The 25077-nt window shown below is 45.6% G+C and overlaps 1 protein-coding gene across 1 annotated transcript in view; it reads left to right on the top strand.

Moving 5' to 3' along the window:
- Positions 1-14999, top strand: part of LOC130119757 (xylosyltransferase 1-like) — a 48835-nt gene extending 33836 nt beyond the window's left edge. Inside the window, exons 6-12 of the mRNA XM_056288360.1 lie at positions 2983-3063; positions 3250-3466; positions 3735-3911; positions 7988-8256; positions 10461-10656; positions 10817-11153; positions 13989-14999. Of these exons, the coding sequence (XP_056144335.1) occupies positions 2983-3063; positions 3250-3466; positions 3735-3911; positions 7988-8256; positions 10461-10656; positions 10817-11153; positions 13989-14311 (1600 nt within the window). The 3' untranslated portion in view covers positions 14312-14999. The remainder of the gene's footprint in view (positions 1-2982; positions 3064-3249; positions 3467-3734; positions 3912-7987; positions 8257-10460; positions 10657-10816; positions 11154-13988) is intronic.
- The last annotated feature ends 10078 nt before the right edge of the window (positions 15000-25077 follow it).

Raw genomic sequence — 25077 nt, 5'->3', positions numbered from 1 at the left:
ACACCCTTCCAGCCAAAATCCATAAAACAGCAGCTGCATTAGGGCAGCATTGTCAATAGTTGTCACGTCATCAGAGCACATGGGTTGTGGGTCAATGGGGAGGCGTATGTGTGTGTGTGTGTGTGTGTGTGTGTGTGTGTGTGCGCGCGCGCGCGCGTGCGCGTGCACATGCTTATGCACATATGTGCAAGTCACATATGATTACTTATCAAATCAAATCAATTTTATTTGTATAGCCCAATATCACAAATTACAAATTTGCCTCAGTGGGCTTAACAGCAACTCAACATCCTGTCCTCAGACCCTCTCATCGGATAAGGAACAACTCCCTAAAAAAAACCCTTTGACAGGGAGAAAAAATAGGAAGAAACCTCAGGGAGAGCAACAGAGGAGGGATCTCTCTCCCAAGACGGACAGCGTGCAATGGATGTTGTGTTCACACAATTTACATAATACAACATTGAAACACAATACTAAGAAGAAGTAAGAACGTCTCGTTCTTACTTAATTTGAATTGCTTACACGAGCACGTGAACATGCCCACGAAGGCTCATGTGCACACTTGTGGTTTGGTTGTCTAACAACTGGCTGAGCAGAGCAGCTAAAATGAAGAGCGGTAATCACAGAGGTCTGGCTGTCTCTCTCATCCTCTCCCGCCCTGTCTATTCATTACACCTCCACCGGGCTTATCCCATGCTAGACAAGAGAATGGTACATAAAGAGAGGAGAGGTCTGTGTGTGCTGCCTGCATGATCATCCAGAGGAGAGCTTAGTTTTTGTTTTCTGTTTTTTTTTTTTCATTTGCTTGCTTTTAAGTTAAGGCTAATCAAAATGCTCCTGTTGCATAAAAAAATGTTAAGATTTAGTAACTTTAATCACTCTTGACGGGGAAATGGTCTGTAGTATTCAAGAGACGAATAGTTGGGGCGTCTGGGTAGTGTGGCAGTCTATTCCGTGGCCTACCAACACGGGTATCGCCGGTTCGAAGCCCCGTGTTACCTCCAGCTTGGTTGGGCGTCCCTGCAGACACAATTGGCCTTGTCTGCAGGTGGGAAGCCGAATGTGGGTATGTGTCCTGGTAGGTGTACTAGCGCCTCCTCTGGTCGGACGGTCGGGGCGCCTGTTCAGGGGGGAGGGGGAACTGGAGGGGATAGCGTGATCCTCCCACGTGCTACGTCCCCCTGGTGAAACTCCTCACTGTCAGGTGAGAAGAAGCGGCTGGCGACTCCACATGTATCGGAGGAGGCATGTGGTAGTCTGCAGCCCTCCCCGGATCGGAGGAGGGAGTGGAGCAGTGACCGGGACAGATCGGAAGAGTGGGGTAATTGCCCAAGTACAACTGGGGAGAAAAAAAAAAGAGATGAATAATTATATATGATTTAATTTTCAACCCACATAAGCAGGGTTTTTTTTTTCATCTATACGGTAACTTAACAACCATTCTTTTTTCTCCCTGCGGTATTTTTCTTGCTTTCCTTCCTTTTTGTCTTCCTTCCTAACCCCACCTGACTGCTTAAACCCTACCTAATTGCCTTAATGTTTGTGGCTGGCAGATGAGTGGCTGAAGGCTTGCCATTATACTGATCCTAGCTGCAGTATAGCATGTAAGCACTGTGCGCCAGGCAACAGTGGTGAGTTGACCTTAATGAAAGAACTAATGTTCAGCTAATTAAAGAGACTTTAGGCAAGTGTAATTACTTCAAGGACCGGGGACTAAAGCGTTTCTCTAATGAAAGAAGTAGGCTCTCTAAAATGTTACTGGAGGGGACTGTGGGAGCATCAGAACCACCTTCTCCCTGTTGAGTTGCATGCTCTTTCTCAATCCATCTCTGTTAAATGCTTCCGTCCTCCTCTTCATCTAAATGTGTCCTCTGTTCTCACCCTGGAATTACTTGGCCAGTCAATTTCATGGAGTAAGAAGGTTGTTTGAACATTCTGTGCAGTGTGTGTGTGTGTGTGTGTGTGCGTGCGTGCGTGCGTGCGTGCGTGCGTGCGTGCGTGTGTGTTTACCTGTGCACATGGGATGTGAATCAGAGCTCTAAGTCAGATCTCTTAGGATATGAAGATATATCCTATCTTAGGATAGGAAGATGGTGGCGCAAATTCACGTTTGCAGTGGCCTCACCCAGTACCGGTGTGGGAAGATGGTGGTGAGAATTCACATTTGCGGCGGCCTCACCCAGTACCATCCATGCAGTGTCTTTGTCCACATCTGCATCTAAGTTTGTCTTCATTTCATGGCTGTGAGAGCTGGCGCTGGATCGGCTGGGAGAGCTTGGTCTGCCACGTCCCGTGGGCCCAGGGACCACGGCCCTACCTGGAGCTGCGACTGAGGAGGTAACACCGAGGGCAGTCTCACAGGACACAGAAGCAGGGCAGGCTAAGCTAACTGCTAGCACATGCAGACTGGCAATTCGGATAATGCTGAGGGCGGTCTGGCGGCAGCCTCGTCTAGCCTTGACTGTGTTTTTAGTGTCATCGTGTGGAGTGCAGGGAGGTGTCTCAAAGGTGTCTGGCTGGGATAACTAGCGTTGGATTGGCTTAGGGAGCTTGATCTGCTGCATCCTGTGGGCCCAAGGACCACAGCCCTGACCGGAGCTGCGCCCAAAGAGGAAACACCAAGGGTGGTCTGACAGGACACGGAAGCGGGGCAGGCTAAGCTAACTGCTAGCTCATGCAGACTGGCAGTTCTGACAGTCATCCTGGCTGGCGTTCGTTCTCATGGACAGTGAATTTTTTTTTTTTTTTTTTAGTTTAGATAAATGTGTTAGTTTGGATATATGTGTTCTTGTAGTTCTTGTTATTTTTGGACATGTGTTTTTGTCTTTGTGTTGCACTGCTGCCTGTGGGCTGGGGAAAACGATGTTTCATATCATTTCATGTGCGCAAGTGTATGAAATGAAATGACAAAGTGTTTCTGATTCTGATATTAAAAAAATCACTGGCCATATTGATGATTGACCTCTCTCTCCCTCCCCTCAGGACCAATGAGCACCTGGTGGCTTTCCTGTCCAAGTACCGCAACATGAACTTCATCAAATCTCATGGCAGAGACAACGCACGGTAACACAAATCTCTGTCTGTCTGAATCTCTATATTCCTTGCTGTTTCTTCCTCTTTGTCTTTCCCTCCATACGCCCTCTTACTTGCTAGCTTTTCAGTTCTTATATTTTAGGGTACACTCACGAGCATTTTATGTTAATTAGATGTTTGCTTGAGTGTATGTGGGTGTTTTTTGTGTCCACACAGCTTCATTCGCAAGCAAGGGCTGGACCGTCTCTTTTATGAGTGTGACAACCACATGTGGCGGCTCGGGGACCGGAAGATCCCAGAGGGAATAACGGTGGATGGAGGCTCCGACTGGTTCCTTCTCAACCGGCCATTTGTTGATTACGTGGTAAACTCCAAAGATGAGCTGGTCAGCAGCATGAAGCGCTTCTATGCCTACACACTACTGCCTGCCGAGGTAAAATGTCCATAAGTTTACTCTGTGAGCAACACGTCACCCACACATATTTTTTATAATATAAAGATTCAAACAAGACTCAAAAGATCGTTGCTCTAGGTGCATCAAAACCATGCGGCCAAATATTTGGCTGTTTTTAACTATAAATTAGCCAAAAATGAGTCAGTTTGTTAATATTTTCTGGATATATGATGTAAAAACACTTAATTTGTCTGTGGGGCTCTCTTTATTTGTCTCTCTCTTCCTCTCCGTCTTCTTCGTCCATCAGTCATTCTTCCACACAGTGCTGGAGAACAGTGCCTATTGTGAGAGCATGGTGGACAACAACCTGAGGCTCACCAACTGGAACAGGAAACTGGGTTGTAAGTGCCAGTACAAGCACATAGTGGACTGGTGTGGCTGCTCACCCAATGACTTCAAGCCCTCTGACCTGCCCCGATTCCAGGTGAGACCCAAAGAAAAGAGCTGTTTTTTCCCCCTATCAGCTGTTGATCAGGAGAGTCGTATTTATTGGTTTACATTCCAAATGGAGCCAGCTCATTTTGTGGAATATATTGGCTCTACATTTTAAGTCCGTTTTTAGCCAAAAGAGTTTATCTATAACTTGATAATAATATACCAAGATCAGCTATATACAGTAATCAAAAGCACATGTAAGTATGAGGGACTTTCTTTTTTAACTGGCTATTTCATTTTGACCAAACCTCATCAATGTATGTGGTTTAATGGCTGTTCTATACATGTAGTTTCATCTGAGTCATAGAGGTAAAAGCATCACTTTCAGGGTGGCGTGGCCCAAAATTACTCCCAAAAAGCCACTATATTCCCCCGACATCATTATTTCCTCTGACCGAGCCCTAGATCCAGCTCTTACTGGCTAACTTTCCATTCCGGTCATGCAGATTAAAAAAAAAACAAAAAAAAACCACATCAGCCAGCAAACCGTATTGACTGGAATACCTATGAGGTGCTAGCTTAATGGCCACTGGTTAGTTTTGTGAAGGACAATGGCCTTGAGATGTTATCACAAACTAGCTAATTCTAAAGATCAGACCTAAGCCCCCCTTTCAAATGTCATGTGGGCCAGATACCAGTATAGCTTAGCATTCACAAATTAGCACTGCTGCTTTTACATGCAACAGGCGGTTGCTTTGCTGCACCTAACAAAAGACTTGAGGACTGTGTTTGTGGTCAAGCTACTGATGTTGTCTAAGAAGCCCTGCCAAAAGAAACTGATCTTGGAAACAGGTTGAAGGAAGGCAGTGTGTATTTTTAGAGCTGTGGAGCTGGTAGCGGCTGAGGTTCGGAAGGTTGTCATTATCATAATGCTGGGGTTGCCAGCTAGCAAGGCCACTCGCTCATATTGCTGAATGGTTAGCTGTGCAAACATAAGTATGTACACGTATAGGCGCAGACCCATGGCCGAACACCCACGTACACACACACACATGTAAAAACACTTACAGTCAGTGCCCTCAAAACTAAAGACATGCGGAGCTTGTGAAGTCCCGAAGGCAGTCATTATGCTGGGGTTTTGCTAGCCCTGTCGTAGCCCACAAACTGCTTGAATCGATGCAGCTACACCCCTCTAACACCATCATTAACCAGTGCCTTTCATCACCCAGCCCCGGCTACGTCAGATAACTCTAGCACACATAGCACACATCTACATATGTGAATGCAATTTAAGTCATGTTAATGATTTGCCAGTTTGTGTTAGAGAGTGGGATCTTGTGTGATTTGAATAAACGTTAAGTGGATGTCAGGTAAGCTGCAAATGTGGAGATAAGGAAGATCCACTCGTGTTCATAATGAGGTTTCTCATGGCAACAAGCTGACAATAGTATTGTTGTGTGGTTATAAATATAAGATAGATAATGCTAAACTGGACTCCCACATTCCCTTCCCTGTTTCTAAATCTCTCTGTTTCTTTCCCACCATTAGTCCAGTATTTTTTTTTTACTACTTTATTAATCCTCCTTGGGAAAATTCTTTCTCTGCATTTAACCCATCATAGCTGTGTAGCTAGGAGCAGTAGGCAGCCGCCGCGCAGCACTCAGGGACCAACTCCAGTTCGTCTTGCCATGCCTTGGTCAGGGGCACAGACAGGAGTATTAACCCTAACACGTATGTCTTTTTGATGGTGGGGGAAACCGGAGCACCCGGAGAAAACCCACCGCAGACACGGGGAGAACATGCAAACTCCACACAGAGGACGACCTGGGATGAGCCCCCCCAAGGTTGGACAACCCCAGGGTTCGAACCCAGGACCTTCTTGCTGTGAGGCGACAGCGCTAACCACTGGACCACCGTGCCGCCCACCATGCCTGATCTTGTGTGTTATTGGGAATTCTGTTGCTCTCCAGATCCATTTGGATCACTTTATCAGGAAACATCCAGCGCATCTAGTCAAGCTATTTCATTTGATTAGGGCCCTATTCCAGGAAAGGCGAGGACTGCTCTTTCCTCCTCGTTTCTCAGGTTCACTCTGACAAAATGTTTGGCTGTATCTAAATGTCTTTCTGGTTGCCATGTGGTAACTTGGTTTGAGAAGAATTTGGTAGAAATGTTGCTTGTAGTCATGGTGGCGCAGTGGTTAGCGCAGTCGCCTCAAAGCAAGAAGGTCCTGAGTTCGAGCCCTGGGGTAGTCCAACCTTGGTGGGTCATCCCGGGTCGTCCTCTGTATGGAGTTTGCATGTTCTCCCCGTGTCTGCGTGGATTCGTCCGGGGGCTCCGGTTTCTTCCCACAGCCCAAAGACATGTAAGTCAGGTGAAATGGCAGTACTAAATTGTCCCTAGGAATGAATGGGCGTGTGTGTGTGTGTGTGTGTGTCGGCCCTGTGATGGCCTGGCAGCCTGTCCAGGGTGCCTCCCCGCCTGCCACCCAATGACTGCTGGAATAAGCTCCAGCATCCCCGCGACCCTGAGAGCAGGATAAGCGGTTAAGACAATGGATGGATGGAGGGATGTTGCTTGTAGTAGGGACTCACATTGCCATGTAGATACATTGGCATAGGATTTATGAATAATAGTTTGATTATTCATAAATCCTTTAGTTTGTTAAGTCCTGTCATACATCACTAAGTCAATAAGTCCATTGTAAACTTGTGCTACTAATTTGGGTCGCACCACTCAAACAGAATGAATGTTACAGTTATGGGAGTTGTGGTAATGAGTAAATTGGCTACTAAACAAACACAGTTACAGCCAAACAATCAAAAACCATTCATCCATGTAAACATAGAAGTGCACACAGGCCTCACAAGCCGATATCAGAAAGAGATGTTCAGCATCGTATATGTCCAGGAGTTGTAGACTATCACAATTATGTGAAATCCTTTGAATGCAAATATTTTTTTCTGTTTTCTAATAATATTTGTTTTAAACGTTCTAAGCGGGCCATGTGATTGTGTTGTTGCTGTTGTGTTGCTGTTATTGCTGCTGATTGCTAATAATTTGTTTTGCAACGAGCTAGCTTGCAACTATCAACACTATGGCCACACCTGGCAGTTAGTAGATGTGAAGTAGTTAGAAATAACTAATCTCTGCGTAACAACCAATAAGTGTGGCGCAAAGCATGTCTTATTAGCTGTGGTGTAAATATAGACTAAGTAAATGCTTAGGTTACAGCTAGGCTTATACAGCTGCTGAATTCGGTCCCTGTTTTTTACTCTTGTGTGGAACTGCAGAGAGAGCTGTTGTTTAACTGGAGCAGTTATGATTGAGAGGACAACTGACACTAACTATGATGGTGAACAACCATTGTTTTCTCTGAAAATCTTCTTTTTGCATCACTACTCCTCTCACTTCTTCTCATAACAAATACCATCGTGGGCGTCAAGGTAGTGTAGCAGTCTATTCCGTTGTCTACCAACACGGATCGCCGGTTCGAATCCCCATGTTGCCTCCGGCTTGATCAGGCGTCCCTACAGGCACGATTAGCCGTGTCTGCGGGTGGGAAGCCAGATGTGGGTATGTGTCCTGGTAGGCACACTAGTGCCTCCTCTGGTCAGTCGGGGCACCTGTTCGGGGGGAAGGGGGAACTGGGGGGAATAGCATGATCCTCCCACATGCTACGTCTCCCTGACGAAACTCCTCACTGTCAGGTGAAAAGAAGCGGCTGGCGACTCCACGTGTATCGGAGGAGGCATGTGGTAGTCTGCAGCCTTTCCCGGGTCGGCAGAGGAGGTGGAGCAGAGATCGGGATGGCTTGGAAGAGTGGAGTAATTTGGCCAGATACGATTGGGGGGGGGTCCAAAAAAAAAACCATCGTATTGCCTGTGAATAAGGAATTCAAACACCATTTGCTTTAGGTGAAATGTTAACAGTAAAGTTTCTATTTGTGCTTGGCCTGTCATAGGTGTGAGGGTGATGGGTGTGGGTGTGGGTGTAACCCTCCTTCCTCTTGAGAGTTCTTTGAGGCTGAGCTAGATGCATTTTTTCCCACACCAAATCATTAATCGTTGTTAAAAAAAAACTCTTTTATCACATTGTGCTCTCTGTCTTCCCTATCGTCCCCAGCAAGCGTCCAGGCCCACCTTCTTTGCCAGGAAGTTTGAGGCCAGTATAAGCCAGGAAATCATTAACCAGCTGGACTCCTTCCTGTTTGGATCGTATCCCCATGGGACTCCAGGCCTCCAGGCCTTCTGGGAGAACATCTACGAACAGGAGACGGATGGCCCCGCCAGCCTATCAGATGCCCTGCTCAGCCACTATCATGCCTTCGCCCGTATGGGCCTGTCCCGCGCCGGCACTTCACTGCAGGGCCGCCCCAATGACAAGAGCTGCAGGTAGATAAATGACTGGCTAGGTAGCCTGGTGGACAGAAAAAGATCCCCTGGATGAAAAAGTCCAAAAATTTGCAAGAGCTCATTTGTCCTGAATATGTGTCCTTGAACATGATGCTGAATTCCTCCCTACTCATCCCTCAGATGCTCTGCATAAGAGCATCAGGTAGATGTCCATGATGTAATGTATGAATCAAACAAAATCACCTTGAAAGATTCAAATTTGAATTGTGATGAATCAACCTCAAGTTTTGATATGCTGATGTGTTTCATAGAAATACATCTAGAAAATACCCGCTGCCCAAATGTTTGAATTTGGGATTTGTATGAAGGAATACAGGGGAGTGGATGGGCACTCTAGACCTGTTTACATTTGTACTGCCACAGAGACTCCTGTTTTCATGCTATTGTGCATTATCTCCAGCTTTCCGTGTTGTCCCTATCACATCCTTAGTGAATATAGCGACTCATCAGTCACTCCTCACCTGCTGTCCACAGATAACTCACAGGAACTGGGTTCATGTTGTAGATTTGTCATGTGCATAATGTTCTTCAGCGGGTCATTTGGTAAGCTTGGGAATGTACATAATCATTCTATAGCACAGTTTCGCAAACCAAACACCTCCAATTTAGCCTCAATTTGACATTGGCAAATAGACTGATAACCGGATCATGACACCGACATCATGGTTGACTACCCACGGTGACTAGAGATTCAGATTTTCATCACGAACTGCCTTTTTAAAAGCAGATGTCTTGAAAAATACTCAATTTCGGATCACTACATGTCGGCTACCTGTAATAAAGATTCAATTTACTACCCTGAAACAAAATTTGCTACAGCTGAGTTACTGGTCTGTACAAGGTCCTGCATACCCTACTCTTCAACAACCGGACATGTCGGTTGGTTTTTTTAAGTTAGTGTTTTGATATCACTGGCCCTCGGGAAGGTATAATTAGGACATCCGGGTTGCGTGGCGGTCTATTCTGTTGCCTACCAACACGGAGATCACTGGATCGAATCCCCGTGTTACTTCCGGCTTGGTTGGGCATGCCTACAGACACAATTGGCCGTGTCTGCAGGTGGGGAAACTGGATGTGGGTATGTGTCCTGGTTGCTGCACTAGCACCTCCTCTGGTCAGCCTGTTCGGGAGGGAGGGGGAACTGGGGGGAATAGCGTGATCCTCCCATGCACTACATCCCCCTGGTGAAACTCCTCACTGTCGGGTGAAAAGCAACTGGCGACTCCACATGTGGCATGTGGTAGTCTGCAGCCCTCCCCGGATCAGCAGATGGGGGTGGAGCAGTGACCAGGACAGCTCGGAAGAGTGGGGTAATTGGCCAAGTACAATTGGGGAGAAAAAAAGGGGGGGGGGGTCCAAAAAAGAAAGGTCTAATTAGACACTTTTGAAAATGTGTATTTTGTGTTCAGGTAGCACTCTGAATAAGTAGCACAGTGGTTGTTTAAAGAGAGCATCCCATTACCGGATGGTTACAACTCGGATTGACAGTCTTGATCACCTGACTGCTCCTGGAGCTCCTTCGCTTCCCATTGAATGTGCACACGCATGTGTGTCACACGGGAGTATGTGAAGAAGCAACTTAATTCACTATGTGTATTAGAAGGGTTTGTAAAGGAAACTAGATTCAGTTGGCTGTTCAGCCAGTAAACTTTGTCTTGCTGGTTTTTTGCTGAGCTTGCTGGCAACAACTTGTCCAGGGGTGGTGAACAGCCAACAGATGGAATGTATACATGCCTTTCTGACTACACCCCCTAGCATCGGTGTGTTTATGTGTATGTTTGCCATTCCAAATTAAATATGAAGATAACGTTAGCTTGTCCTGGGGTACAATCAGGCTTCAGTGTCCAGGCAGGCTGGATTTTTCCAGACGTGGGTATTTGTCTGTGTTGATAGAGGCTGGGTTGGGGTGGAGACCCACAGGAGGCACAAGGAATGACTTGTTGGTGTGTGGGTGGGGATGTGTGTCTAGGTAGGGGGGTGTGGCTGCAGGATGGATGGGTATGCGGGAAATGTGTCTGGGGAGTTGGGGGGGTGTAATGGGGAAAGGTCTTATGGGAACGGTATAGGAGAGAGAGGCTTTTCTGTTCTCCCCATGGCATGTGACTTTAGCCAAACAGCAGCTAAATGTGTGCGCATGTGTGTGTGTGTGTGTGTGTGTGTGTTGCGTACGTGCGTGCTTTCAGGTACATGGCCATGGGTCACCCAGTGTCAGTCCACCTTTACTTCCTGTCTGACCAGTTCCAGGGGTACCTAGTTCGTCATCATGCCACCAACCTGGCAACCATGCAGCTGGAAACCTTTGAGACCTGGGTAACACCCAAAGATCACTTCACACTGGCTACACCCCCCAACCCGGCTAACAGGCTGCAGTATATTCAGGTCCGATTCACGCATACAAATGCAAGCAATCACTCATACACACACACACACACACACACACACACACATATAAATATATATATAGTATGCTAAATAAACATACTACACCCATGGCATTGTGTCCAAATATCAAATACAACCTTTCTCTCTCTTTCTGCAGGTGGGGACAGACTGGGATCCCAAGGAACGTATTTTCAGGAACTGGGGGGGACTGCTGGGGCCTGAGGACGAGCCTGTGGCCATGCAGCGCTGGAGCCGGGGCCAGAGCAACCTGACGGCCACCATAGTGTGGATTGACCCCACTAATGTCATCGCCGCTACCTATGACATCCTGGTGGACGCCACCGCTGAGTTCACCCACTATCGGCCGCCGCTGAACCTGCCGCTGAGGCCCGGTGTGTGGACACTCAGGGTGCTGCACCACTGGAATCTCCTAGCCCAGACCACCTTCGTGGTGGCTCCGCTGGAGTTCCACAAACAGCAGCCCATACGCCAAGGTGAGCGGAGGAGGTTTGTGAGTGTGTTTGTGTGAGTGTGTGTTTGTATTTGTGTATTAAGACACCTGTTGAAATAATATACAAGTGCTTATAGGGATACTCGGATTACACATGGGGACAAACAAACACACACACAGCAGAAGACCTCCTGACACCGCTGTCAACAACCTTGATATATATAGCTATAGTATCCACTCGCCCACAAACACATATATATATAGACCTGTGCTCACACAGACACTCACAAACTTAGTGGGTCACTTCTGTCCAAATTAACCTCCACCGGGTTGCCGTTTGACTTGGATGACCCCCTGTAAATAGAATGAATGTGTGCATGACTGTGTGAACGATAGACCGAGACAGAGAGAGAAAAACAGAGAGCGTTTGCAAGAAATAAGTAATAGTGTCAGACCCTGGGATGATTTTTATGTCGAATTTAGTCAGTGATTAGACGGCACAGGTTTAAAGACTTGGGGTTATATCGTGTGGTGTAGGTTATGTAAGGGTAGCCTGGGCCTTGGTGACTAATAAACCCCAATTCTGAGATGTTGTCTCAAAATCATATCGATCGACCACATCACTGGCGATGGTAAGTAAGGGTGGACAAATGAAAAATACACATGGTTGTCCTCAGGGCAACCGTCTGGATTCCTGATTTCATCCATTTTGGGAAAATTTATTTGCGATCAACGTCGAGTGTTGAGAAGAGGGAAGGTGCCGTACATACATACATAGCACATACATTATGTGTGTCGGAGAGAAAACAACAGCACTCGGGAGGCCGAAATAATCCCCCCTCCTACAAAAGGGAGAGCTACTTAAAATCCCCCACTGGGCGTCCGGGTAGCGTAGCGGTCTATTCCGTTGCCTATCAACATGGGGATCGCTGGATCGAATCCCCGTGTTACCTCCGGCTTGGTCGAACATCCCTACAGACACAATTGGCCGTGTCTGCAGGTGGGAAGCCGGATGTGGGTATGTGTCCTGGTCGTGGCACCAGCGCCTCCTCTGGTCAGTTGAGGTGCCTGTTCAGGGGGTAGGGGGAACTGGGGGGAATAGCATGATCCTCCCCCACGCCACATCCCCCTGGTGAAACTCCTTACTGTCAGGTGAAAAGAAGCGGCTGGAGGAGGAGGAGGAGACATGGTAGTCTGCAGCCCCTCCCCGGATCGGCGGGGGGGTGGAGCAGTGACCGGGACAGCCTGGAAGAGTGGGGTAATTGGCCGGATGCAATTGGGGAGAAAAGGGGGGGGGTCAAAAAAATTCCCCCATTTAGTTTGTAGCAAATAGTAACTAAGTTTGCTACCACTATCATTTGTTTTCAGCAGCTGAGCAGAGTGATAGAAAAGAACCAAGGCAACAATTTACAGTTGTCTACCAGGCTTGTGTTGCCGAAATGTAGTTAACCGGGTTCAAAAGGTATCCCGGGTATCCAGACCACCAATTTCACCAGACATGAAACCTAACGGTCCTAGCATCTGTTTCCATATACACTCACTGGCCACTTTATTAGGTACACCTTGCTAGTACCGGGTTGGACCCCCTTTTGCCTTCAGAACTGCCTTAATCCTTCGTGGCATAGATTCAACAAGGTACTGGAAACATTCCTCAGAGAGTTTGGTCCATATTGACATGATAGCATCACGCAGTTGCTGCAGATTTGTCAGCTGCACATCCATGATGCGAATCTCCCGGTCCACCACATCCCAAAGGTGCTCTATTGGATTGAGATCTGGTGATTGTGGAGGCCATTTGAATACAGTGAACTCATTACCATGTTCAAGAAACCAGTCTGAGATGACTTGAGCTTTATGACATGGCGCGTCATCCTGCTGGAAGTAGCCATCAGAAGATGGGAACACTGTGGTCATAAAGGGATGGACATGGTCAGCAACAATACTCAGGTAGGCTGTGGCGTTGACACGATGCTCAATTGGTACTAAGGGGCCCAAAGTGTGCCAAGAAAATATCCCCCACACCATTACACCACCACCACCAGCCTGAACCGTTGATACAAGGCAGGGTGGATCCATGCTTTCATGTTGTTGACGCCAAATTCTGACCCTACCATCCGAATGTCGCAGCAGAAATCGAGACTCATCAGACCAGGCAACGTTTTTCCAATCTTCTATTGTCCAATTTTGGTGAGCCTGTGCGAATTGTAGCCTCAGTTTCCTGTTCTTAGCTGACAGGAGTGGCACCCGGTGTGGTCTTCTGCTGCTGTAGCCCATCTGCCTCAAGGTTCGACGTGTTGTGCGTTCAGAGATGCTCTTCTGCATACCTCGGTTGTAATGAGTGGTTATTTGAGTTACTGTTGCCTTTCTATCAGCTCGAACCAGTCTGGCCATTCTCCTCTGACCTCTGGCATCAACAAGGCATTTTCGCCCACAGAACTGCCGCTCACTGGATATTTTCTCTTTTTCGGACCATTCTCTGTAAACCCTAGAGATGGTTGTGCGTGAAAATCCCAGTAGATCAGCAGTTTCTGAAATACTCAGACCAGCCCGTCTGGCACCAACAACCATGCCACGTTCAAAGTCACTTAAATCACCTTTCTTCCCCATTCTGATGCTCGGTTTGAACTGCAGCAGATCGTCTTGACCATGTCTACATGCCTAAATGCATTGAGTTGCTGCCATGTGATTGGCTGATTAGAAATTTGCGTTAACGAGCAGTTGGACGGGTGTGCCTAATAAAGTGGCCGGTGAGTGTATGTTTATCTAAGATTTAAGAAATCATAGTTATGACCTCATATAGCTTTAGCTGCATCTGCTCTCCATACAAATGGTACTTTACTCCTCTTTTCTCTCCTTCTCTCCCCCGCCCCCCAAACAGAGGACACACGGCGGCTCCACGGAGGTCCAGCCCGCAACTCTTATATGGAGCAGAGTTTCCATGGCCTCAACCCGGTTCTGCGGCTGCCAGTGAGCCTGGGTGCAGTCGAGGAGGCCGAGGCCAACGCCGGCCTGACCGGGGCCGCCCTGAGCCTCTGGATAGACCGAATGCTGGAGGGGCGCTGGTCCTCTGCTGACATCTGCTCAGCAGGCCCCAGCGCCTGTCCCGTCATGCAGCGCTGCCGCCTCACCGTCTGGAGCGCCCTCAGCCCAGACCCCAAATCTGAACTGGCCCCGCCCGGGGAGAAGGGACGGATTAGGTAGCGAATGGATTGGACAGACTGACAGAGGGATGCCACGTTGGATGGACAGAGCGGATGATAGCTAGGAGGGAGGAATACATAACTGGTCAAACATGAGGTGGTGTCGTGTTTGAGCGGGCTGTTTATTTATTTTATAGTCATGTGGGACGATGGAAGGAACAGTTGAGGGACTGGCTTGGAGACGAAGGGAAATCAACTCCCCGAGTCCTGGTTCATGTATCTCTTAACCCCATGCCCATGTTGTTGGGAACTGCATGAGTGTGTGTGTGTGTGTGTGTGTGTGCGTGCATGTGTGTGTCTGTTCTCTGTGCCCAGTCGAAGTACCCGAGACTTGAAGTTTGTGAGAAGTCAACTATGCTGAAACTCCGAAGAGATTCGCCTCCTTTCTTTCCTCGTTGTTTTAAGATGACTTCTTGTCTGGTCTTTACTGGAGGAACTGACGTACGTGTCAAAGCCTACAATAACCTGCTATGTCAACTATTTATTTAGAAGTTTATATATTAACGAATTATATTTTTGTTTAGTCAGTGACTAATATTTGATATGCTGATTTTGATGCAGCGGGCAATTTTTTTTTGGGGGGGGGGGGGTTAACACGCCTGCCTTGATTTCCAAAGGCCTCTTCAAGACTAATTGTCCATGTGTCTATCAGTAGGTGATGTCCTCCGTGTCCGCTCTGCCTTGTCTCGCTGATAAGTGACTGATGACAACTACTGTACTGAAGTAGCTTCTCAGAGGAGTGCTGTTTTCCTTCTAGACATACGGGGTTTCCACTCGTGTTCAGTGTCTTCAGTCACACCTGCGTTCAGATGCAAAGCACAGTGGTCATAAAACCTCACCTCACGTATTGATGTTCAGTAGTGGGATTGAAAATCGGACCGTCGTCCCTAGATTTTGGGCTTTATAACAACCCGGCGGCACATTGTTTGTAAAAGCTCGAGGGTACTGAGTAAAAACGGAGTTGCGTGGCGATTTAGTCGTTGCGTGAAGCCCCCTTTCACTACTCTGTCCACCTGTAGCAGACGTCAGCTAAGATGTAAGGAGGAGCAGATGGGAGAAGCACAGAAGAGGGTCACCGTGGACCATACACTGCAGATGCTCGTAGGTGTAGGTTGTACCAGGCAGGTGGATCCTCAACTCCACTTACATAATTGTGGTTGGAAAAGGTCCTGCTAGATATATGAGTACAATGAATTGTTTTCCAATAACTGTAAAGTGGATAACTTAACGTGTAAAATCTCCAAGTTCAGTGCCGTTTCTTCATCTCTTACCTTTGGCATCGCTGTAAAACTGCGAACAAACCATTGTGCTGACTTAGTGTGCTATTCAGTAGGGCAGGGCAGCATTACGAATAGTCTTTAGATTACAAGACAACCCTTTTAATATTAAAATGGGACTTACGCTATGATTTGCCGTACAGTTTGAGATCACAGGTGTTGAAATGACAGAAAATGCGTGATGCGGATGTTAGTCGTGGGCTATATTTACCAAAGTGGTGGAATCTTAAAAAGCTAAAGAACAAGTAGCATCCTGCGGATACCTCTATCCACAGCATCCTGCTGTACCATGACCACATACATCTGTAGGTCTGCTGGCCTCGGGGGGATGAAAATCAACCGTCTGTTTCAAACAATTTGTAAAATAATTGGTCTGTGGACCCCAGGTGCAAAATTCTACTGCACGAGAAAGGTTAATATGGCTCTTGGTTTTCTTTACTGCCTTGTCAGAATGGGTCTTGATGCAGGTTTTGAGACAAGTGTGGTCACAGTTCAATTTGAATCACCGGTCCATCCTTTCATGAGTTAGCAGACAGGTCAGGATTTATCTTTTTATTCAGCTTGCCAGACTAGCTCGTGGAAATTGAAAATTCGCCAGCTGTTTTCACTACCAACCTAGCCACTTACCTCTTACCTTGTGAGTAGTGGGATAATGGTTATTGGGTGTGTGAGGGGATCTGAAATCACCCAGTCAGTCAGTCTGGAGTATTCAAAGACTTTCTGTTCAAATATACCTTATTTTACATTAAAATTGCCCTTCCCCCATATTTATGTTAATTTTAAAAAAAACAACAACAATTCATAATTAGATGTCATGAAAATGTTGGTATTAAAAAGTGTTAAAGCAGGACTCTCACCTCACTAATAATGTTAATAACGTCAGTATTAAGTAACGAATTTTACTTCCATGAAAGCAGTCATTTTACCAGAGGGCATTGATATCTCGTTTTAAAATCATATCCCAGAAAACTATACAGAAAGGCATCTGTTTCAACAAAACAAGCTCAAACTTAAATTATTTCTTCTGCTTGACCTCAGCTCACTTCAAATCTGTTGTTCCTTTCTGCCTATTTAAAAAAACACACAAAGCAATTTATGTTCAATCAGTATTTTAGTAAGACAATAGAATTAGTGTAAATAGGTATTTTGTAAAATAAATAAAAGTCTCTTTATAGATAATATATAGTTTGTAATTTAAGTAATGACATTTAAGGGTCAACCTCTTTGTATAATACGCAGTGCTGTGTTAGTACAAGTCGCGTGTTGTTGTTTTTTTTTCTGGAGCCTTTTTCCGGCGTTTTGATGACGTCACTGTCTTGTCTGACGACAGAGTTTTTAGATTCAGCGGGAAGAGAAGAGTGTCTGCCGGGTTGCACCCGATTTGTTTCACTAACGTGTGCGCTCACAGATCGGGTTTGTTTAATGCCACCGCGGTGTGTCTGATATCGCCATGTTGGTTGGCGTTGTTCCTACGACGGACTATCGTTGCAACTGACCAATCACGTTGCTGCGCTGTCGTGCCTTAGCGACTCCGAGGGCGGTTGTGGGTTAGCCATGTGTTAGCGTAATGTTAGCCATCGGTTAAGGTTAGGTTTCAGTAAGTGTTGGGTTATGGTTAGGTTGAGGTTATGTTAGGTTAGCTTTGGTATTTTTCCCAGTCTTGTCGTGGGGACCAAAACACGGTGATGAGAGGTTTACCCTTGCTCCTCTGGAAATGTGTTGCCCGAGCAAAGTGACCGTCAGCTCCTGCCGCCTCCTACGACCGCGCTCCCCTTTTGTTCCCGTCTACAACTTTCTCCTTTTCAGTTTCTATGCCCACGTTTATCAGATTATTCAAACTGTTTATCAACCTATTTATCATTCTTTCTCTCTTCTTCTTGTTTTTTTTTTGACAAAAGACAAACCTGTCTGTTTTTACCCCAAGTGCTGTTTAATTCTACCTCATTCGCCGTTTTCATTTGGTCCATCCACCCCCCCCCCTCTCTCTCTCTCGCTCTCTCTCTGTGGGAGTCATGCTGTGCCTTAGCTGTAGTCCTGACCAAGGATTTATCCCAACCCTCTGTAAAATGGTCAAAAGTTGTCTCTATTTCCAAAACATAAACAAACGAGAAAGAGTTAATGTCAATGCCTTATTGGTTTTGAAACACATTTTGAAAATAAAACGAGTTCTCCCTTTTTACCCGTGTCATTTATTTCAGATGTACAATAGGCTGGTAAATACAACCAGGGGTTCAGTCGTGTTGTTGCGACAGTTGTCTGTTTATTTCATATCAGAAGAATTTTTTCATTAAAAGCAGTGTGGGGATGGAGGGCGAGTGTGATTTGCTTTGCTTGGAATAAAACAGATCAATTGCTTGGAATAAAACAGATCAAATCCCAACGGTACATCAATAGTGGAGCCAGATTTTAAGGACTGCGTTGTTGGTGAATGATGAAAGAAGTGGTTGTTGTTCATTTTGTACATTTTCATAATACAACACAAGGAGCTATTGTTCTCCAAGCAGTATGCACATTTTGGAGAAGGCAGTCATTCTGTACTGAATACAGACTGAAAGTCCCCAAGTCCAAATGGGAGGCACCACCAAAGGTGTTACTTCCATTAGACATAACATTAGTGCCTCAAGATTCAGTAATGAACCTACCCTCCAGTTCTCCAGAAATATCACTGGCACCATGTCTCACTTTGACCTCTAGACCTTAAAAGTCTAGACGATATTGTTAGGCAGCTCAGGTCCTCCATCTGCTGCTTGGATCCTCTCCCTACCAATTTAAAAAAAAATCATTTTAATTGCTTAGCACATGATGTTTTAGAAATTATTAACTACTCTCTTCAGGCAGGTATATTTCCTGCAGCACTTAAGACAGCTGTCATTAAACCACTTCTGAAGAAGATTAATCTTGATGCGACAGCTATTGCCAACTACAGGCCCATCTCCAACTTACCATTCCTCAGCAAAACCCTTGAAAAAACAGTTTGTTCTCAAGTTAATAACTATTTAATATCTAACAACCTTCTAGGCATTTCTCAATCAGGTTTGCGGGCTCACCATAGCACAGAAACAGCACTTATCAAAGTTATGAACAATCTGCATATGAACACAGATTCTAATAAATTGTCTGTTCTTGTGCTCCTGGATCTCAGTGCCGCCTTCAACACTGTTGATCATGATATTTTGCTACAGAGATTAGAAAAATGAGTCAGCTTTTCTGGCCCGGTTCTCAACTGGTTTAGAACATACCTTCAGGACAGGCAGTTCTTTGTGTCTATCGGAGACTTTTCCCTCAGACAAAGTGGGTAAAATGTGTGGGGTACCCCAAGGTTCGATTCTTGGACCACTACTATTCAATCTCTATATGTTCCCATTTGCACATGTTATACAGAAACACAAAATAAATTACCATAATTATGCAGATGATTCACAACTGTACATATCCCTATCCCCTGATGACCTAGATCCCATACATTCCCTAATTCAGTGTATTGACGATATTAATCTATGGATGTCAGAGAACTTTTTACAACTGAACAAAGACAAGACAGAAATACTTATTTTTGGTGCAAAGACTCAGAGACAGAATTGCAGCTCACCTCAGCTCTCTGTCACTGGAGTGCAAAAGTGAAGCTAGAAATCATGTTGTAGATATAGACAGTGATCTAAATTTTAAGAGCCACATCAATCATCTCACAAGATCAGCCTTCTACCATCTTGAAATCATTTCAAAAATAAGGGGCTTTCTATCAATGTCAGACTGTGAGAAATTAATTCATGCATTTATAACAAGTAGACGAGACTACTGCAATGGACCGGCCTCCCAATATCAGTTGTGTGCCAACTACAGTTAATTCAAAATGCAGCAGCACGTGTTCTCACCAGAACTAAAAAGTATGAGCACATTACACCTGTTCTTAGATCTCTGCATTGGCTCCCCATCAAAACTGGAATTGATTTGAAAATTCTGTTAATGTATACAAAGTGCTAAATGGCCTTGCACCACACTATATAAAAGACATGTTAATTCCTTACAAACCAGCAAGAACTCTCAGGTCCAATGGCAGTGGTCTTTCAACCATCCCTAGTGCTAGGTCTAGAGCAGGGGAAGCTGCATTTTCTATTTATGTCCCAAGTAGATGGAACGCCCTGCCTGAGGACCTTGGAGAGGCCCCCACACTGGACACATTTAAAAGCAGGTTAAAACCTTTACTTTTTAAAACAGCCTACAGCTACATTCATAGTGTGTGTATGAGTGTGTTTTATATACTTTATTTTCATATATTCTGCTCTGTTGTTACTTTTAATTAATCAATGTTTATGGCACTTTTATTTATTTTACTAACTCAGTTTTAAACTTGTCTGTACTTTTATAAAATTTGCCTGTACTTTTATTTTTTTGTGAGGGTGGGACATGTTATTGTTTTATTATGTGAAGCACATTTGTTTGCATGAAAAGTGCAATACAAATAAAATCCGATTGATTGACTGACTGAAAGGTGGTTGGGAATGGCAGAGCTAAGATCCTGTGGGACTTCAAGTTCCAGACTGACAAGCAGTTGCTGGCTAACCAACCAGACATTGTGGTGGTCGGCAAGGAACAGAAGTCAGCAGTAGTGATCGACGAAGCAACCTCGAGCAATGGCAACATCAGCAAAAGAGAGCATGAGAAGCGAAAGAAATACCAAGGGCTGAAGGAAGAACTAGATCGGATGTGGAAGGTGAAATTCACAGTAGTCCCAATGGTAATAGGAGCACTAGGGGCTGTAACCCCCAAACTGGGAGAGTGGCTCCAGCAGATTCCAGGAACAACATCTGAGGTCTCTGTCTAGAAGAGTGCAGGCCTACGAACAGCTAAGATACTGCACAGAACCCTTAAACTCCCAGGTCTCTAGTAAAGGACCCGAGCTTAAGGAAGACACACGCCACCCAAAAAAAGGGTGAGAGGGAGATGTATATACAGTGCATCCGGAAAGTATTCACACCCCTTCACTTTCCCCACATTTTATTATGTTACAGCGTTATTCCAAAATGGATTAAATTCCTTTTTTTCTCATTAATCTACACACAATACCCCATAATGACAAAGCGAAAAAGGTTTTGTAGAAATTTTTGTAAATTTATTAGAAATAAAAAACTGAAATATTGCATGTACATAAGTATTCACACCCTTTACTCAGTACTTGGTTGCAGCACCCTTGGCAGCGATTACAGCATCAAGTCTTCTTGGGTACGAAGCTACAAGCTTGGCACACCTATATTTGGGGTATTTCTCCCATTCTTCTCTGCAGATCCTCTCGAGTTCGGTAAGGTTAGATGGGGAGCGTCGCTGCACAGCTATTTTCAGGTCTTTCCAGAGATGTTCAATGGGGTTCAATTCTGGGCTCTGGCTGGGCCACTCAAGGACATTCACAGACTTGTCCCGAAGCCACTCCTTCGTTGTCTTGGCTGTGTGCTCAGGGTCGTTGTCGTGTTGAAAGGTAAACCTTCGCCCCAGTCTGAGGTCCTGAGCGCTCTGGAGCAGGTTTTCATCAAGGATCTCTCTGTACTCTGCTCCATTCATCCTTCCCTCGATCCCGACTAGTCTCCCAGTTCCTGCCGCTGAAAAACATCCCCACAGCATGATGCTGCCACCACCATGCTTCACTGTAGGGATGGTATAAGGAAGGTGATGAGAAGTGCCTGGTTTCCTCCAGACGTGACGTTTGACATTCAGGCCAAAGAGTTCAATCTTGGTTTCATCGGACCAGAGAATCTTGTTTCTCATGGTCTGAGAGTCCTTTAGGTGCTTTCTGGCAAACTCCAAGTGGGCTGTCATGTGCCTTTTACTGAGCAGAGGCTTCCGTCTGGCCACTCTACCATAAAGGCCTGATTGGTGGAGTGCTGCAGAGATGGTTGTCCTTCTGGAAGGTTCTCCCATCTCCACAGAGGAACGCTGGAGCTCTGTCAGAGTGACCATCGGGTTCTTGGTCACCTCCCTGACCAAGGCCCTTCTCCCCCGATTGCTCAGTTTGGCTGGGCCACCAGCTCTAGGAAGAGTCCTGGTGGATCCAAACTTCTTCCATTTATGAATTATGGAGACCACTGTGCTCTTCGGGACCCTCAAAGCTGTAGAAATTTTTTTGTACCCTTCCCCAGATCTGTGCCTCGATACAATCCTGTCTCGGAGGTCCACAGACAATTCCTTTGATTTCATGGCTTGGTTTCTGCTCTGACATGCACTGTCAACAGTGGGACCTTATATAGACAGGTGTGTGCCTTTCCAAATCATGTCCAATCAATTGAATTTACTACAGGTGGACTCCAATCAAGATGTAGAAACATCTCAAGGATGATCAGTGGAAACAGGATGAACCTGAGCTCAATTTTGAGTGTCATAGCAAAGGGTGTGAATACTTATGTACATGCAATATTTCAGTTTTTTATTTTTAATAAATTTGCAAAAATTTCTACAAAACCTTTTTCACTTTGTCATTATGGGGTATTGTGTGTAGATTGATGAGGAAAAAAAGGAATTTAATCCATTTTGGAATAAGGCTGTAACATAACAAAATGTGGGGAAAGTGAAGGGGTGTGAATACTTTCCGGATGCACTGTATATGTCCAGGGTGTCTCCCCGCCTGCTGCCCAATGACTGCTGGGATAGGCTCCAGCATCCCCATGACCCTGAGTGCTTGGCAAAACTGACTTGGACAGAGTCTTGTCATAATCACATACCAGTCTCTCCTCTATTTAGCTCTCATTTAGACCATATGATGCAAAATGTACAAAGACTCTGTGCAATAGCGCTTTGTTCTTACAAAACACATCAGAAACATGTTGCAGAGATACAGCGATACAACCTATAGAGCTCAGCCACATGCTGAAGTAGTGCCGGACAAGATGGAAAATATTATTATCACAGTAATGAAAGGGTATTTTATGTGATATATATGTATATACTACAATATATGTTTAAGAATCCAACTGAGGTTCTGTTCTTCACACTGAACTATTTGGTAAAGTAAAAAAAACAAACCAAACCTAGTTTTCAAATTAGACTCCCTCAAATATTTTAGCCCTAACTTTGAGGTAATTTTGTGACTCGTTATCAAATTTTAGAAAAGAAAATCATGTATCACGGCGAGAAAATATCCGAATTTCATCCCAACACAGCACCGCTGAAAGATGATGGTATAGATATCTAATGATTTTTTCTTCCCTTCCTGACATGTATATGTGGTAGTATGAGTGTTGGAGCGCTTTAAGTCCCAAAGATCAACTCAAATTGAAACAGTTACCCAGACTTTTGTTTCAGTCATCATCATCATCATCATCATCATCATCGGCGGTCACTCGAGGTCGAATATGACCTTCCTCCCTCTGGGTCCTCAGGTGGGTGTAGAGGACGATGCTGGAGCCACATAATGCGAGGATGCCTGCACATGACAGCTTTTTACATGGAGAGGCTGATGCACCTGCAGCCACCACGCAGTCGTTGGAAGGGGGTAGCCAGAGTCCAATGGTATGGAGAACCAAGACGATTGGGGACCACCCCTCTGTTGCAGCCTTCTTCCACCTTCACTGCCATTGTGACCTGGAGACATCTTCCACCAGCCCCACCGTTGAGGTCTTTGTTGGACCGCGCTTCGTCTGGAACCTCCGCCTTGATCTATTCGCTTTGGGTGACCCTACCAGGAGCCAAGCTCCAGACAGCATAGCTCTTGGTATCATTGGTACATGCAAGCTTCTCTACCATGCCAAGGTGGCGATCCAGGAGAAGTTTCAGTACCTTTCTCTCAACTGAACATTAAAACAAGGTTTTGTTTTGTCATTTAAGTTAATGATACTATCTATTGGTTAAGATTTTTTTTTTTTGGTATACTATATTAATCTCCGTGGGGAAATTCCTCTCTGCATTTAACCCATCCTAGCTGTGTAGCTAGGAGCCGTGGGCAGCCGCCGTGCAGCATTCGGGGACCAACTCCAGTTTGTCTTGCCATGCCTCGGTCAAGGGCACAGACAGGAGCACCAACCCCAACATGCATGTCTTTTTGATGGTGGGGGAAACTGGAGCACCCGAAGAAAACCCACCGCAGACATGGGGAGAATATGCAAACTCCACATAGAGGATGACGTGGGATGAACCCCAAGGTTGGACAACTCCAGGGCTTGAACCCAGGACCTTCTTGCTGGGAGGCGACAGTGTTAACCACTGCGCCACCGTGTCACCAGATGGTTAAGGTCTGCCACATCTGCTTGCTAGCCACAACTATGTCACCTCTTCAGCCTTGTTTCCCCCATTTGGCTGCTACGGTGTGCACGTAAAACGTCATTCACCATATCATTGTTGCAGGGAAAGTCCAGCCTGACAGTTACCATAACCACCAATAGCTACAGAAACATTCATGATATGGTTATTTGTAGATTCACCTTTGTCTTAAATAGATCCCCCATAGAAAGCAGTGTCTAAACAAACACTTGTTTTTATGTAAATCTACGTGACTGTAGCTTTTACTGTTGGTGACGCAAATGGATTTTTGAGGTTGTGAAGACAGGCCATTTCTGAGAGATGTGTGTTTCCCAACATTTTCGCACACATGTTACATATATGTCTGTCTGTGGGTTCCCCTCTTTATCCAGTGAGTCCAGACACATCCAAGTCTATAAGCTTTGCCTGTCTACACTTCACAGCTGCAGCATGGCATGTGGTGGCCTTGCAGCCCGGCTCACAGCACCACTTACTATTATAACCCTCTCTGAGGCCGGCTGATGGCATGGATAATACATGAATACCAGGCACACCCCTAACTACAGGAACAGGAACCACTGTCAAACCCAGACAATGTTTTCCTTTCAATTAGGTGGCATGACTGATAATATTATCATTCATTCATCCATTATCCAAACCGCTTATCCTTACTCAGGGTCACAGGGATGTTGGAGCCTATCCCAACAGTCACTGGGCGGCAGGCTGGGAGACACCCTGGACAGGGCACCAGATCATCACAGGGCCGACACACACAAACATCACATACATTCCCACCTAGGGACAATTTAGTATGGCCGAGTCATCTGACCTACATGTCTTTGGACTGGGTGAGGAAAACAGAGCACCCGGAGGAAACCCACTGCAGACACAGGGAGAACATGCAAACCCCACAAAGAGGATGCCCCCAAGGTTTGACCACCCCGGGGCTCGAACCCAGGACCTGTGAGGTTGTGCATTGCTGTGAGGTGACCGCGCTAACTGTGCCACTGTGCCACCCCTGATCATATTAATAATAATTTTATTTATAGGGCTCTTTTCAAGCAATATGCACAAAGCGCTTTCCAGGGTGAAGAAATTCAAATCATAAGCAACATTAGAGAACAAATGCAAGAGGTAAATAACAAAACATATGAAAACCTATCCATATGCATACACAATTTAAAAGATAAGCAACGATTAGGGACAATTGCAAGTGAGAAATAATGAAACATATGTAACTTTGTTAAAAGAAACACTCAACGGTAGGGAA

The sequence above is a fragment of the Lampris incognitus genome, chromosome 10, assembly GCF_029633865.1.
Source record: "Lampris incognitus isolate fLamInc1 chromosome 10, fLamInc1.hap2, whole genome shotgun sequence".
Lineage (NCBI taxonomy): Eukaryota > Metazoa > Chordata > Actinopteri > Lampriformes > Lampridae > Lampris > Lampris incognitus.
This window is presented reverse-complemented; position numbering and strand designations above follow the sequence as displayed.